This window comes from Pongo abelii, chromosome 20, assembly GCF_028885655.2.
Source record: "Pongo abelii isolate AG06213 chromosome 20, NHGRI_mPonAbe1-v2.0_pri, whole genome shotgun sequence".
NCBI classification, from domain to species: domain Eukaryota; kingdom Metazoa; phylum Chordata; class Mammalia; order Primates; family Hominidae; genus Pongo; species Pongo abelii.
The window spans coordinates 58,839,599-58,856,394 of NC_072005.2; the positions used below are offsets into that span (position 1 = coordinate 58,839,599).

The window sequence follows — 16,796 nt, forward strand, 5'->3', positions numbered from 1 at the left end:
AGCGTGACTCCATCTCAAAAAAATAAAAATACAAACACTTTTTTAAAAAGTCACAAAGTGCCTGTTCCACATGGATATAGGTAATTTTGTAACAGTTATTTAGAAAAATATGGTGTTAACATTTTTCTTTTTTGAGATGTAGTCTCACTCTTCACTCAGGATGGAGTGCAGTGGCACAATCTCAGCTCACCACAATCTTGGCCTCCCGGGTTCAAGCAATTCTGCCTCAGCCTCCCAAGTAGCTTGGATTACAGGTACCCACCACCACACCTGGCTACTTTTTGTATGTTTAGTAGAGAAAGGGTTTTGCCATGTTGGCCAGGCTGGTCTGCAACTCCTGGCCTCAGGTGATTTGCCTGCCTCGGCCTCCTAAAATACTGGGATTACAGGTGTAAACCACCATGCCCTGCCTTCTTTCTTTAGAGATGGAGTCTCACTTTGTCACCCAGGCTGGAGTGCAGTGGTGCGATGCTGGTGCACTGCAACCTTTGCCTCTTGGCTTAAAGCAATTCTTGTGCATCAGCCACTTGAGTAGCTGGGACTAAAGGCATGGGCCACCATGCCTGCCTAATTTTTGTAATATTTTCTTATCTTCTCAGTGCCATGATTCTTTGACAATACAGAAATTCCATTGATTTTGATTATCCTTACAGGAGCTTGCTGTGGATTATTTACCAAAATAGTACCTTGTCTGGTTTTTTAGCATTTATTTGTATACACTAAGTACCCTATAAATATGAAGAATATATATTTTTCTCTTCTTTGATGTGACAGTGATATGTTTTTTGCAAAGTGTGATACACTTTAGGGTCACAGTAGAAAAACACTCCTGACTTTCGCCTTACAAATGTTTGTGCCCTGAGAGTGTTTTGTCATGATATTGGAAATAGGCTTCCATAAAAATGATTTGAAAAACATGCAATCACCATTTATTTATTAAAAAATCTTACTCCTTTTGTGTTCCTAAACTTTGAAGATCATGTTTGGGAAGTTTAAAATAAATATTGTTTTTTGTGTAATATTTACACATTTCAGTATTGTATAATTTCCATACTTAATTCAAAACCTATTGGTGTTTATATTTTGTAGATATCTCTTCCAAATGCATCATGAAGATGTTCTCATCAACAGGACAAGGCAATACAGAAGTGATCCACACAGGGACATTGCAAATACATGCAAGTCATCACATTGGAGATACTTGCTTCCAGGAAATTGAGAAAGATATTCATGACTTTGTGTTTCAGTGGCAAGAAAATGAAACAAATGGCCATGAAGCACCCATGACAGAAATCAAAGAGTTGATGAGTAGTACAGACCGATATGATCAAAGGCATGCTGGAAGCAAGCCTATTAAAGATGAGCTTGGATCAAGCTTTTATTCACATCTGCCTGAACTGCACATATTTCACCCCGAAGGGAAAATAGGTAGTCAAGTTGAGAAGGCTATCAAGGATGCTTTCTCAGTTTCAGCATCCCAAAGAATTTCCTGTAGGCCAAAAACTCATATTTCTAATAAGTATAGGAATAATTTCCTCCAGTCTTCATTACTCACACAAAAACGGGAAGTACACACAAGAGAAAAATCTTTCCAACATAATGAGAGTGGCAAAGCCTTTAATTGTAGCTCACTCTTAAAAAAACATCAGATAATCCATTTAGGAGACAAACAGTATAAATGTGATGTATGTGGCAAGGTCTTTCATCAGAAGCGATACCTTGCATGCCATAGATGTCACACTGGTGAGAAACCTTACAAGTGTAATGAGTGTGGCAAGACTTTCAGTCACAATTCAGCCCTGTTAGTTCACAAGGCAATTCATACTGGAGAGAAACCTCACAAGTGTAATGAATGTGGCAAGGTTTTTAATCAACAATCAAACCTTGCACGTCATCATAGACTTCATACTGGAGAGAAACCTTACAAATGTGAACAATGTGACAAAGTTTTCAGTCGCAAATCACATCTTGAAAGACACAGGATAATTCACACTGGAGAGAAACCATACAAATGTAAGGTTTGTGACAAGGCTTTCAGACGTGATTCACACCTGGCACAACATAGTGTAATTCACACTGGAGAAAAACCTTACAAGTGTAATGAGTGTGACAAGACCTTTGTTCAAAATTCATCTCTTGTAATGCATAAGGTCATTCATACTGGAGAGAAACGTTACAAGTGTAATGAATGTGGCAAAAGTTTTAATCACAAATCAAACCTTGCATGTCATCATAGACTTCACACTGGAGAGAAACCTTACAAGTGTAATGAATGTGGCAAGGTTTTTAATCGAAAATCAAACCTTGAACGTCATCATAGACTTCATACTGGAAAGAAATCTTAGAAGTGTAATTCTCAAGGTTTTTAGGCAACAATCAAAGCTTGCATGTCATCATAGACTTTACACTGGAGAGAAGCCTTACAAATGTGAAGAATGTGACAAACGTTTTCAATTTCAAATCACTCCTTGAAATACATAGGAGAGTTCATACTGGAGAGAAACCGTACAAATGTAAGGTTTGTGACAAGGATTTCGGGTGTGATTCACACTTGTCCCAACATACTGGAAGTCACAGTGGAAAGGAACTGTACAAGTGTAATGAGTGTGGCAAAGCCTTTAGTGGTCAGTCAACACTTACCATCAAGCAATCCATGGTACAGGGAAACTTGACTAAGGTAATGATTGTCACAAAGTCTTCAGTAATATTACAACCATTGCAAAACATTGGAGAATCCATAATGAAGGAGGTCTTACAAATGTAATAAATGTGGCAAGTTTTTCAGACATCATTCATAGCTTGCAGTTCATTGGTGATCTTATACAGGAGAGAAATCTTACAAATGTGATGATTGTGGCAAGGTCTTCAGTCAAGCTTCATCTTTTGCAAAACGAGAGAATTCATACAGGAGAGAAACCTCACAAATGTGATGATTGTGGCAAGGTCTTCAGTCAAGCTTCATCTTTTGCAAAACGAGAGAATTCATACAGGAGAGAAACCTCACAAATGTGATGATTGTGGCATAGCGTTTACTTCACGTTCGCACCACATTAGATATCAGAGGATCCATACTGGACAGAAATCTTACAAATGTCATATGTGTGGCAAGGTCTTCAGTCCGAGGTTACTCCTTGCAGAATATCATAACGTTCATTTTTGAGGTAATAGTTACAAATGTAATGAGCATAGCAAACCATCAAGGATTAATTGACAGTAGAGTCAATTCAGAATTGACTTGAGTTTGAGTTGACTTAAAACATTCAGTTGAAGCATTAATTGACATTAAAGTGTTTATGTTAAGAGGATTGGGCCAGGCGCGTGGCTCACGCCTGTAATCTCAGCACTTTAGGAGCCCAAGGTGGGTAGATCACTTGAGGTCGTGAGTTTGAGACCAGCCTGGCCAACAGACGTGAGTCACTATTCCCAGCCTGCTTTTTGTTTCTTTAACAAAAACCAATAGGGATTTTTATAGATATTGTGTTGAATCTGAATCACATTGGCTTATATAATAACTATTAATTTTTCCAAACCATCAATATGGGTTGTATATATATGTTTTTAATCATTTTGGTCAATGTTTGTAGATTTCAAGGTGTGAAATTCTCAGTTTTTTTACGTTTATTCCTAAGTATTTCTTACTTTAAGATCTCTAGCAAATAGTGTTTTTTAATTTTCGTTTAAATTTTTTATTGTTAATGTATGGAAATTCAACTGATTTTTGGTGCTGCTATTGCATTGTGTAAATCCACTGAATGTGTTTATTAGTTCCAGTAGTATTTTGGTTGACTCAGGCCCCGCCCACCTCTTCGCCTCCCGTCTGGCCTGACCCAGGCCCCGCCCACATCCTCGGGGGTCTCCCGCGGGTCTGGCTTCTGTACTGTGCTGATTGGCACAGACCCGGAAGCTGATGGCGTGGACTGAAGGTTGCCCCGTGGAGTTTGCGCTTCCCAGTTCTCTGGTGCTGCTATACCGGGGAGGTGGGTGTTCCCACAGACCTGGAAATTCCGGCCCCTCTTTCTCAACTCAGAGCAAATTGAGACGTCCGGGTGGGAGTCCGTGAGTCTCTTCCTTTTGAATTTAAAGTCGCCCTGAGGCTGGTCCCGTCCCCGTCTTTTCTGCAGCGGGGCCGTGCAGACACCTCCTGTCGCGAAACTTTCCTTCTCAAAACCCTTCCTGACCCGTCCTCCCGCCTCGCGCTGTTTCAAGTCCTCACCCGCGAGCTGGACTCTCGCCCTGGGCTCCTCCCAACCTTGCTCTCATCGGCGTCTGGAGGGCAGCGCTGCAGCCCCAGTCCCGGGAAGGCCGCGTCCTCTGCCTGGTCCTGGGATCCTGCAGACCCCACCCCTGTCCGAAGGCGCCATCGCCCACCACCTCCCTCCTCGTGCCGGGCCCTGCTTCTGCCCAGTTCCAACCCCAGGAAAACGTGCTTCTCCTGGAGGCAAACCTCTTTTTCGCCCTGTTGTTCCCGGAAGGCAGGCCTGGGATGTGAAGTTTCCAGGTAGTTGGATATTAAACATAGAATTGAAAAAAAAAAAACCCCACAAAGTAACAAAAGAATGAAGCGGCGAAAGCAGAAATTTACTCAATCAAGAAAGTACTCCACAGGGTGGCAGTGGGCCCAAGCGAGCGTCTCCAGGGCCCCGTTTACAAAGTTTTTGGAGGTTAAAGTATTTTTTCTTTTTTGAGGTCCCTATGGGCTACCCCTTATCTGGATGAAGAATTTGGCCCTTGGCCAACGAAATACTGAGGTAAATTGGCCTGAGGCCAGAGCAGATGGGTGCCCTATGCAGATGAAGGGGTGGCCGGTGCTTGGCCGTGGCCACTCCTGGGCTCTTTCTCTTTCCACCTGAGACCTGGTGGGAAGATGGGGTTTTTCCTTTTAGTCTAGTTTTGGAAAGTTCGTGTTAATTGGTTTTAGATTCCCTGCCCCGCTAGACCCAGGACCCATGTGTTTTTTGTTGTTGTTTTTGTTTTTTTTGATGGAGATGGGTCTCACTCTGTTGCGCACGCGGGAGAGCGGTGACCGGATCACAGCTCACTGCAGTGTCAACCTCCTGGGCTCAAGGGATCCTCCCACCTCAGCCTCTAGAGTAGCTGGGACCACAGCCGCATGCCACCACACCGCGCCAATTTTTGTGTTCTTGGTAGAGACCGGGTTTTGCCTTGTTGTCTAGGTTGGGCTCCAACTGCACGGCTAAAGCGATCCAAGAACATCAGCCTCCCAAAGTATTGGGATTACAGGCTTGAGCCACCATGCCCGCCTTATTTCTTAATTAAAAAAATGTGTATGTAGGCTGAGCGCAGTGGCTCATGCCTGTCGTCCCAGCACTTTGTGAGGCCGATTCTCCTCTATCCAGGAGATGGGTTTCACCATGTTGCCAGGTTTGTCTCAAACTCCTCGGCTTAACTGATCCGCTTGCTTTGGCCTTCCAAAGTGCTAGGATTACAGGAGTGAGCCACCACACATGGCCAGTCCTGGAATTTTGTAGAGGATGACCAACGCAGCCTGTTGACCCCCTTCCTGGCCATCCCGTGAAAATCAGCGACTCCTCCTTCTTACAAAACTCAGAGCTTCTCAGGATAACTTGGTGAAACGTCCCCCGCTGTGAACCTCAGTGAGCCCACCTGTAACATGGAGGTGAGGGAGAAGACCAGAAAAGCTCAGTCAGAGTGACACTGACCCCTGAAATGATGGGCACAATGGAGTGTGTGGCTTTTCCTGTAGGAGAGGGTGATGCTTAGTTGTAATTTGAATTTTAAAACATTCCAGTTCTCCGAAAAACAGGATTGGACTCAAATCACCTTGAACCTTATCATCTCACGGCTTTGACCCACCTACACGGCTCCATGTCCCCTGCAGGCCTTGCCCCTGAGCTCTACAATCCTGTGTCCAGGTGTCTCCTCAGCTCTATGCTGGTACATCAAATAGGCATCTCCACCTTCACGTGTCTATAAGTGACTTCCTAAACCCCCACACATATTCCCTTGCAGTCCTACATGTCTCAGATGAGGGTGAGAGTGTACTTCTGGGGGCTTAGCTGAGGTTGACACCATGTATTTTAAATATGGAAAATAAATTACATTATTTGTAAGTGTTGTAATTTATAATGTAAAGAGAAAATTACATGTATACATGAAAGGAGTGAGAAAGTACATCATTTCCAAATTTATTTTGAGGTGTGGGAGAAAAATGTTTCAAGACTTCATCCTTAGGGATCTGTGCTCCCAGGACCCCTCTGACTTCATCTCTTGCCTGTGTTCTCACTCCCTCTGCTCCAGCCATACAGGCCTCTTTCCTTCTTCTGGGACTGAGGTTGCTCCTGTCTCAGGGCCTTCTCCTGGGCTGTCCCTCTGCCTAGGACTTTCTGGCCCCTCAGCTGCAAGTGACAAGCAGCCTTTCTTCCCTAAGTCTTTGTTCTGATATTAATTTCTCTATGGAAACCTTTGTGATCTCCCACAGCCCCCCCCCCCCACTTGACATTGCAGCGCCACCTTCACCGCCACCTCTGGTCCATGTTGCCTGTTCTGTGTGATTCTTTTAGTTCCTTTGCTGCTCACTGGATCCTGGTGGGAACAAGTCCCCAAGTGGAGAGCAGAGCCAGAAGGTGGGGCTGTGCTGGGCTGGCACCCTCTGAGTGGAGCTCAACCCTGACTTCACATTACAGTTCTCAGGCATTTTGCAAATACATCTTTTATTCTGTTTTATCAAAGATTGCTATTATCATAGTATGGGACCCACCCTCAATAATACTTACAGTGGCACTGGTGATTCTCATCTGTGTCCAGCATTGAACATCAAGGCAGTTTCCTCCATATTGAGAACTGAGGTCAGTCTGTGATCCACAGGGAGGTGAGGGGGCTGTGCTCTGCATGGGGTGTGGTTAGGGCCAGATCTGTGCCCTGAAGATCTGTGTCCTTCTGCAGCGTGTGTGTGGACTTCTCCAGCAGGGGAGCAAAATCTGAAAACCAATTGAAATTACCCTTGTAGGTCTTCCTGTGGCACGTTCTTATTTCTGCATAATCTCTGGTGCAGTGGGCAGTAGAGGACCATCTTTGTCCCTGGTGAGGTCTCCCCTGTGTGTGTGTTTTGTCACGGGAAAGGAGTGAGTGATTTCTAAACACTAAATCTCGGCTGGGTGCAGTGGCTCACATCTGTAATCCCAGCTCTTTGGGAGGCTTGGTTAGGCAGATCTCAAGGTCACGAGATCGAGACCATCCTGGCCAACATGGTAAAACCCCATGTCTAGTAAAAATAGAAAAATTAGCTGGGCCTGGCAGTGCATGCCTGTAATCCCAGCTACTTAAGAGGCTGAGGCAGGAGAATCACTAGAACCAGGGAGGCAGAGGTTGCAGTGAGCTGAGATCATGCCACTGAACCAAATCCTGGTGACAGAGCTAGACTCCATCTCAAAAAAAAAAGAAAAATTAAATCTCATATTTTTTTACACACAGGATTGATTTCCAAAGACTCATGCTATGTAAGGAAGCCATCAAGAAGGGCAAAGAAAAGGAGCCAGGGATGGCTCTTCCTCAGGTAAAGTGATATTTCTCGGTGGATTCTTCTGTCTCCTTGTTTTCTGAAATACCAGGTATTGTGGTAGCCAGACTTCTGTGATTCTGAAGCGTCCTAACTCACAAGTTTGCTCACATTCACTCATGCCTTTTCTCAGTCCCTCTCATCTTAAACTCCATCTGCCTCTATTGCCCAGGCTAGAGTTCACTGGAGCAATCTGGGCTCACTGTAACCTCCACCTCCCAGGGTCAAGCGATTCTCATGCCTCAGTCTTCCAACCTAACTGGAATTACAGATGCATGTCACCATACCTGGCTAATTTTTGCATTTTTATTAGAGATGGGGAATCACCATGTTGGCCAGGCTGGTCTTGAACTCCTGGCCTCAAGCAATCTGCCTGCCTCAGCCTCTGCCCAAGTGTTGGGATTATAGGTGTGAGCCACCATACCTGGCCTTTCATTTTTTTTTTTTTGAGACAGAGTTTCACTCATGTTGCCCAGGCTGGAGTGCAATGGTGCGATCTTGGCTCACTGCAACCTCCACCTCCCAGGTTCAAGCGATTTTCCTGCTTCAACCTGCCTAGTAGCTGGGATTACAGGCATGTGACACCACGCCCAGCTAATTTTGTATTTTTAGTAGAGACAGGGTTTCTCCATGTTGGTCAGGCTGGTCTCGAACTCCCAACCTCAGGTGATCTGCCCACCTTGGCCTCCCAAATTGCTGGGATTACAGGCATGAGCCACCGTGCCCAGCCAGTTGTGGTTTTTGAGGAGCATCACAGAAGCGTCTCTCACTGGCACTGTGACAGTGCTCATTACATAAACTAATGATCATCCTCTCTAAGCAGCAGTCACTGCTGTAGAAATTCCTCCTAGGGAGGACATCATTCAGGCTCACTGTCTCATATATATGAGGCTCTTGACTGAACTCTTTTTTTCTGGACATGGAATTTTGCTCTTGTTGCCCATGCTAGAGTGCAATGGGGTGATCTCCACTCACTGCAACCTCCACCTCCTGGGTTCAAGAGATTCTCCTGACTCAGCCTCCCAAGTAGCTGGGATTACAGGCTCCCACCACCATGCCTGGCAAATTTTTGTATTTTTAGTAGAGACGGGGTGTTCTTAAACTTTGAAGATCACTTTGGGGACGTTTAAAATAACTATTACTTTTTGTGTAATATTTACACATTTCAATATTAACTATTATTTACCATCTGTACTTTTTTTTTTTGAGATGGAGTCTTGCTCTGTCACCCAGGCTGGAGTACAGTGGCATGATCTCAGCTCACTGCAAGCTCCACCTCCAGGGTTCACGCCATTCTCCTGCCTTAGCCTCCCAAGTAACTGGGACTATAGGCACCTATCCCTACACCTGCCTAATTTTTTGTATTTTTAGTACAGATAGGGTTTCACCATGTTAGCCAGGATGGTCTCGATCTCCTGACCTCATGATCTGCCTGCCATGGCCTCCCAAAGTGCTGGGACTTTGGTGTGAGCCACTGCACCCGGCCTACCATCTGTACTTAATTGTAAACCTATTGGTCTTTATATTTTTTAGATAGCTCTTTAAAATCCATGATGGAGTTCTCATCAACAGGGCAAGGCAATGCAGAAGTGTTCCACACAGGGACATTGGAAAGACATGAAAGTCATCACATTGGAGATTTTTGCTTCCCAGAAATCAAGAAAGATATTTATGACTTTGAGTTTCAGTGGCAAGAAATTGAAAGAAATGGCCATGAAGCACCCATGACAGAAACCAAAGAGTTGACTGGTAGTACAGACAGACATGATCAAAGGCATGCTGGAAACAAGACTATTAAAGATCAGCTTGGATTAAACTTTCATTTGCATCTGTCTGAACTGCATGTATTTCAGACTGAACGGAAAATTGGTAATCAAGTGGACCAGTCTATCAATGATGCTTCCTCAGCTTCAACATCCCAAATAATTTGTTGTAGGCTCAAAACCCATATTTCTATTAAGTATGGGAAGAATTTCCTCTATTCTTCATTATTCACACAAAACAAGAAGTACACATGAGAGAAAAACCTTTCCAATGTAATGAGTGTGGCAAAGCTTTTAATTATAGCTCACATTTAAGGAGACATCATGTAACCCATTTAGGAGAGAAACATTATAAATGTGATGTATGTGGCAAAGTGTTTCATCAGAAGCAATACCTTGCACGGCACCATAGCATTCATACTGGAGAGAAACCTTACAAGTGTAATGAGCATGGCAAGACCTTCAATCAGAAGTCATCCCTTCAGTGTCATCATAGACTTCACACTGGACAGAAACATTACAAATGTGAAGAATGTGACAAAGTTTACAGTTGAGGATCACAACTTGAAACACACAGGAGAATTCATACTGGAGAAAAACCATACAAATGTAAGGTTTGTGACAAGGTTTTCTGGGATAATTCATGCCTTTCGTGCCATAAGAGTTCATACTGGAGAGATACGTTACACATGTAACGAATGTGGCAAGGCTTTTAGTAGAAAAGCAAACCTTGCACATCATAGACTTCATACTGGAGGGAAATCTTACAAATGTAAGGGTTGTGACAAGGTTTTCCACCATAATTTATGCCTTGCACAACATCAGAGAGTTCATACTGGAGAGAACCTTGCACATTTCATGAGTGTGGAAAGACCTTTGCTCAAAATTCAGCCCTTATAATGCATAAGACAATTCATACTGGAAAGAAACCTTACATGTGTAATAAATGCAGCAAGGTTTGTGGGCAGCAAGCCACCCAGACACCAAGGCAAGAGACCGAGGACACGAGCTGTTCCAGTATAATAAAATATAAAACAAGAATAGTTATACCAGATATAGATCTTAGAGATATATGAATATCATTAATCATTAGTTTGTAGTAATTACTCTTTATCCCAATATTATAATAATCCTCACTCTACAATCATAACCTAGGAAAAACCAGGCCATACAGAGATAGGAGCTGAGGGGACATAGTGAGGTGTGACCAGAAGACAAGAGTGTGAGCCTTCTGTTATGCCCAGACAGGGCCAGCAGAAGGGCTCCTTGGCCTAGCAGTGACGCCAGCGTCTGGGAAGATGCCCGTTGCCAGGCAAACTGTGGTCCAGCGGTAGCGTAAGTGTCAAGGGAAAACACCCACTACTTAGCAGACCTGGAAAGGGTGGGGGTCTCCTTTCCCCGGGGGAGTTTAGAGAAGACTCTGCTCCTCCACCTCTTGTCAAGGGCCTGACATCAGTCAGGCTCACCCGCAGTTATCTGGAGGCCTAACCGTCTCCCTGTGATACTCTGCTTCAGTGGTCACACTCCTAGTCTGCCTTCATGTTCCATCCTGTATGCCTGGCTCTGCCTTCTAGATAGCAGTAGCAAATTAGTGAAAGTACTAATAGTCCCTGATATGCAGAAATAATGGCATAAGCTGTCTTTCTGTCTGTCTCCTCTCCCTCTCTGCCTTGGCTGCCAGGCAGGGAAGGACCCCCATCCAGTGGACATGTGACCCACATGACCTTACCTATCATTGGAGATGACTCACATTCTTTACCCTGCCCCTTCTGCCTTGTGTCCAATAAATAACAGTGCAGCCAGACATTCGGGGCCACTACCGGTCTCTGCGCATTGGTGGTAGTGGTCCCCTGGGCCCAGCTGTCTTTTCTATTATCTCTTTGTCTTGTGTCTTTATTTCTACACTCTCTCATCACCACACACAGGGAGAGACGAACCAACCCTGTGGGGCTGGTCCCTACAAGGTTTTTAGTAGAAAAGCACACCTTGCATGTCATCATAGGCTTCATACTGTCTAAGGTTTCTAATCAACAATCAAACCTTGCACAGTGTCAGAGGGTTTATACTGGAGAGAAACCTTACACGTGTAGTGAGTGGGGCAAAGCCTTTAGTGGGAAGTCATCACTTTTTATCATCAAGCAATCCATGGTATAGGGAAACTTTGCAAATGTAATGATTTTCACAAAGTCTTCAGTAATGCTACAATCATTGCAAATCACTGGAGAATCCATAATGAAGAGAGATCTTACAAGTGTAATAAATGTGGTAAAATTTTCAGACATCGATCATATCTTGCAGTTTATCAGTGAACTCATACTGGAGAGAAACCTTACAAATGTCATGATTGTGGCAAGGTCTTCAGTCAAGCTTCATCCTATGCAAAACAGGAGAATTCATACAGGAGAGAAACCTCAAGTGTGATGATTGTGGAAAAGTCTTGACTTCACGTTCACACAGCATTAGACATCAGAGAATCCCTACTGGAGAGAAATCTTACAAATGTCAGAAGTGTGGGAAGGTCTTCAGTCCGAGGTCAATCCTTGCAGAATGTCATAAAATTCATTTTTGAGATAACTGTTCCCACTACAGTGACTATAGAAGATCATAAAGCTTTAATTGACATTAGAGTCAAATAGGCATTGACTTGAGATTGAGTTGACTTAACATTGAGTTTAAGCATTTTTACATTAAAGTGTTTATGTTAAGAAGATTGGGCCAGGTGGGGTGGCTCATGCCTGTAATCCCAGCACTTTGGGAGGCCAAGGCTGACAGATCACAGCCACGCCTGGCTATGAGAGGGTGTAGGTGGCCATAGAGGTGGGACCTGGTTAGAAGGGGCAGGGCCTTGAACAGAATCTGGGCGGGGCAAGAATGAGGAGGCTGCCTGTAGGCCGTGCCAGAGGGTGATCATCATCTTGAGGGCAAGGTCTGGAAGTGGTGTTTTGAAGGGCAGGGTCTGGAGGGGGCGGGTCCTGGCTTTCTCCTCAGCTGAGCCCCAGGTGTTGACTGCTGTCATCCTCTTGCCCTGCAGGACTAGATTACCCGGGTACTAATTGGTGGATAGTTTCTGATGTGCCGTGATATTACCCCTAGTATCACAGGGATGCTTCCTGTCTGTTTTAAGTTTATATATATATATATATATATATATATATATATATATTTTTTTTTTTTTTTTTTTTTTGAGACGGAGACTTGCTCTGTCGCCCAGACTGGAGTGCAGTGGCACGATCTCGGCTCATTGCAAGCTCCGCCTCCCAGGTTCATGCCATTCGTCAGCATGAAATCGTAGTTCTGCCCAGGCAGGACTTTGCATTTCACATTTTATTTTGCATCCCCGTTCCAGACAATTCCAGAGCTTTTGAATCATGCCTCAGCCTTCCTGGCCTGTCTCCCTTCCAAAACCCGAAAAACAGAGGCGCTGGGCTCAAGACTGACTCACAGTGTCCCGCCCTGGCCCCGCCCTCTGCCGGTTCTAAAGGGCAAAGTCTCTCCGGCTGGCGCCCCGCTTAGGCCTGCCCAGGCCCCGCCCACCTCCTCGTGGACCCCTCCCAGGCCTGGTTTCTGTCCTGCGCGCGCAGATTCGCGCAAACCTGGAAGCGGACAGCGTGGAGTGAAGGTCTCACCGCAGCGCGTGAGTTTCTCTCTGTCTTATATTAAGTCTGTGCGTCCCAGGTCCCCGGGGCTTCTGTATCTGGGACGTGGGGTCCCCACAGACCTGGAAATTCTTGCCCGTCTTCCTTCACCTAGAGCAAATTGAGACGTCCCTTTGAGAGTCCGGGGTTCACTTCCTTTTGGGTTTAAAATCGCCTTGAAGCTGGTGCGGTCTCTGGTCTTGCTGCTATAGGGCAATGTATACACTTTCTATTGCGTAGTTTTCATGCTCAAACCCTTTTTCTAACTCCTCACGCCCCGCGCTTTTTAAAGTCCTTACAGGTGAGGTGGATTCCCGCCCTGGGTGCCTCCCACCCTCGCCTTCCAATGCCCCTCCAGTACAGCGCCGTGCCCCCATTCCCGCGGAGACTGCGTCCTCTGCCTTGTCCTGAGATCCTGTAGACCCCACCATTGTCTTAAGGCGCCATCGACCCCCACCTTCCTCCTCGTGCCGGGCCCTGCTGCTCAACAGGTCTCCTCTCCGCCGTCACCGCTTCCCCCGAGCCCGCGTTGGGAAGGTGCCTGGGGCCTGTCCTGTGACACGGGGTGTTCTTGTCTGCCCAGCTCCAGCCCCTGGAAAATGAGCTCCCCCGGGATGCAGGCATCTTACTCCAAACCCTCCTGTAATTGTATGGGCCAAAGGGATCAGGAGAGAGAGAGCAGTATAAAACCTGAGATAAGAAAAGAAAGCAGGAGAAAAAAGTAACTGGAGAAATGTAGAGAAAAGCTGGATGTACAGAGAGATGAAGGACAGCAAGGAAAGGAGGGGGCAGCAAAGAGGGAGGCTTGTCAGAGTGAGGGAGAGGAGGAGGGATTTGGAGCCAGGGCAGACAGGGCAGAGTGGTGCTGGTGGCAAAGAGAACAGAGGGAGAACCACAGCAGGGGGGACAACTGTGGGTCTAGAGTGCTATAAAGTGTGGACAGGGGGGTATAACAGAGAAGAGAGAATGTAACAGGGAGAGCAGAGGAGGCGCAGAGATGGGAGAAGAGGCGGAAATCTATGGAGATTGAGGGCAATCCAAAGATTGTGGGAGAAGGAACAATAAGAAGTTAAATAAGTTGCGAGGATGAAGCAGAAGAGGTGGAAGAGAAGGAATAAAGGGAAGAAGGGGATAAACAGCAGGAGAGGAGAGGGGCAAAAATGAGGCGTAGAAGCCCAGGGAAAAAGACAAGAAAACAAGAGCTAGAGAGAGAAGGTGAGAATGAGAGATATGTACAGAATTAGCGAGGGAAGCACAGTAATGAAGACAAAGGGGCTGGGCGCAGTGGCTCACGCCTGTAATCCCAGCACTATAGGAGACTGAGACAAGGGGATTGCTTGAGTACAGGAGTTCGAGCACAGCCTGGGCAACATGATGAGGCCCCCCCCCAATCTCTGACCAAAAAAAAAAAAAAAAAAAAAATTAACCGGGCATGATGGTGCGCACCTGTAATCCTAGCTACTCTGGAGGCCGATGTAGGCGGAAAACTTGAGCCCAGGAGGCCCAGGCTGCAGTGAGCCGAGATCATGCTACTGCACTCCAGCCTGGTCAAGAGTGAGACACTGTCTCAAAAGAAAAAAAGGAGCGGGAGACTTTGGGTACAGATGAGTAGGTTAGTTCATTGGATATTATTAGTCGTGACATGTTGACTTCTTTGTATATAATCTAATAACTTAAAACTTGTTTAAATTATACAAACAGCAGTGACTTATTCAGTTGTGAGTCACTCTCTTGCCTTTTCCCAGGGTTGGGTAGGAAGTGGAGCAGTGAAGTGGGGGAAAAAAATTGCTGTTATTACATAATACTTTTAATTTAATTAATTAATATTTGGGACAGGCTCTGGCTCTATCGCCCAGGCTCATGCCTGTAATCCCAGCACTTTGGGAGGCCGAGGCAGGCAGATCACCAGAGGTCGGGGGTTCCAGAACAGCCTGACCAACATGGAGAAACCTTGTTTCTACTAAAAATACAAAATTAGCCAGGGGTGATGGGGCATGAATGTAATCCCAGCTACTCGAGAAGCTGAGGCAAGAGAAGTCACTTGAACCCAGGAGGCGGAGGTTGCGGTGAGTTGAGATTGCACCATTGCACTCCACCTTAGGCAACAAGAGCAAAATTCTGTCTAAAAAAAAACCAAAAAGATATCCGTTTCCCTGTTTGCTACTCTTGTGTTTTTGATTCAGTAGTTCTTGGAAGAGAGCTCGATGTCCACATATTACAGATTATTATTCTCCCTAAGCATTCAGAAGGAGGCAGTCAGTGGAGGAATTTGTGAAATATTTTCCTAGATCCATCTGTAATGTTTTCTTTCTTACTAAAACATAGGACTGCGGCTCTAGAAAAGCTCCATCATATTATCTTCCTTTTTTTTTTTTTTTTTATAAGCAGGAGTCTTTCTGACCTGTTATCTCCATGTTGGAGCAAGGGAAGGAGCCCTGGACTGTGGAGAGTGAAGTGAAAATAAAAAAAAATCCAGATGGGTGGGAATGTATTACGGGTGTAAACGCAGATAAGAGCTCAGATGGGCAGAGTGGAAGCTCCACCTTCAAATCTCTTTGCAAGTGGGAGAATTCTGCAGGAAAAGAAAAGTTTAAATCCTGAGATCTCTGAGTGGACATCTTTCTTTGCCCCCTCTTATGTCTCTGTTATTTATTTTATTTTATTTTATTTTATTTTTTGAGACAGCGTCTCACTGTCTTGCCCAGACTGGAGTGCAGTGGCACAATATCTCACGACGACCTCTGCCACCTGGGTTCAAGTGATTCTGCCTCAGCCTCCCAAGTAGTTGGAACTACAGGCATGCATCACCACCACAACAGACTAATTTCTGCATTTTTAGTAGAGACAGGCTTGCACCATGTTGGCCAGGCTGGTTTTGAACTCCTGACCTCAGGTGTTTTGCCCACCTCAGCCTCCCAAAGTGCTGAAATTACAAGTGTGAGCCACCACACCAGGCCCCTCTGCTCTTTAGATGTGTAGTAGTTTGATTTTTTTGTCCTCTAGTGATGCTGCAGCTCAGAGGTGAAGGCAGAGTCTTTATCCTGATGGGCAACACCCTGTCATCTGGCTTCCATAACCTTGTTGGTTTCTTGACTCTGGCACAGGGAGGGCTGTGGCAAAGGGGTCTCTGTCCCCTGTGGTCTCTCCTTCTGTACTTGATTCCATCTGATGCTCCATTCTCTGTCCCTATAGATCAGATCTCAGGCCTCCATACACCTACCCCTTGACCTAGCTGGTTCCATCCCATTTCCTGTACTTGGAACACCTAATCAAGAGACTGGAAAACCTGGGCTGCTCCTCCTTTGCAACTGGGGTGCGGGATACTGCACGGAGCCTTCTCTGCTTGTTCAAATAGTTGGCTTGCCTATTTGAAGTAGGAAAAAAGGCCATGCACTGTGGCTCATGCCTGTGATCCCATCATTTTGAGAGGCTGAGGAGGGCAGATCACTTGAGGTCGGGAGTTTGAGACCAGCCTGGCCAACATGGTGAAACTCCGTCTCTACTAAAAATACCAAAAGTAGCCGGGCATGGTGGTGGGTTCCTGTAATCCCAGCTACTCAGGAGACTGAGGCAGAAGAATCTCTTGAACCCGGGAGGTGGACTTTGCAGTGAGCTGAGATTCTGACTCTGCACTTTAGCCTGGGTGACAAAGCGAGACTCCGTCCCACCACCACCAAAAAAAAAAGAAATAACAAAAAAAAAGTGTTTTTCCTACTCTCTCGTGCCACTGAGCACAGAATGCCTCAGTTCTGATCACCAAAATTTGTGGATTTCTCCCCAACCGCACCTTGGAGTGCAATGGCGTGATCTCGGCTCACCACAACTTCTGTTTCCCAGGTTGAGATGATTCTCCTATCTCAG

General features: G+C 45.5%; 2 protein-coding genes and 1 pseudogene across 2 annotated transcripts in view; all 3 read left to right on the top strand.

The window, feature by feature from the left end:
* Positions 1–3,764, top strand: part of ZNF701 (zinc finger protein 701) — a 21,915-nt gene extending 18,151 nt beyond the window's left edge. Inside the window, 3 exon segments of the mRNA XM_054541141.2 lie at positions 1,090–2,356; positions 2,358–2,445; positions 2,447–3,764. Of these exon segments, the coding sequence (XP_054397116.2) occupies positions 1,090–2,356; positions 2,358–2,445; positions 2,447–2,764 (1,673 nt within the window). The 3' untranslated portion in view covers positions 2,765–3,764.
* LOC103888671 (putative protein ZNF321) lies at positions 3,132–11,173 on the top strand. Its single transcript, XM_063720338.1, is given in 4 exon segments — positions 3,132–3,161; positions 7,453–7,534; positions 9,071–9,527; positions 9,529–11,173. Coding segments are annotated over 2 exon segments (489 nt in total). The 5' UTR covers positions 3,132–3,161; positions 7,453–7,534; positions 9,071–9,087; the 3' UTR covers positions 9,578–11,173.
* Positions 9,751–12,408, top strand: LOC112130170 (putative zinc finger protein 137; annotated as a pseudogene).
* The last annotated feature ends 4,388 nt before the right edge of the window (positions 12,409–16,796 follow it).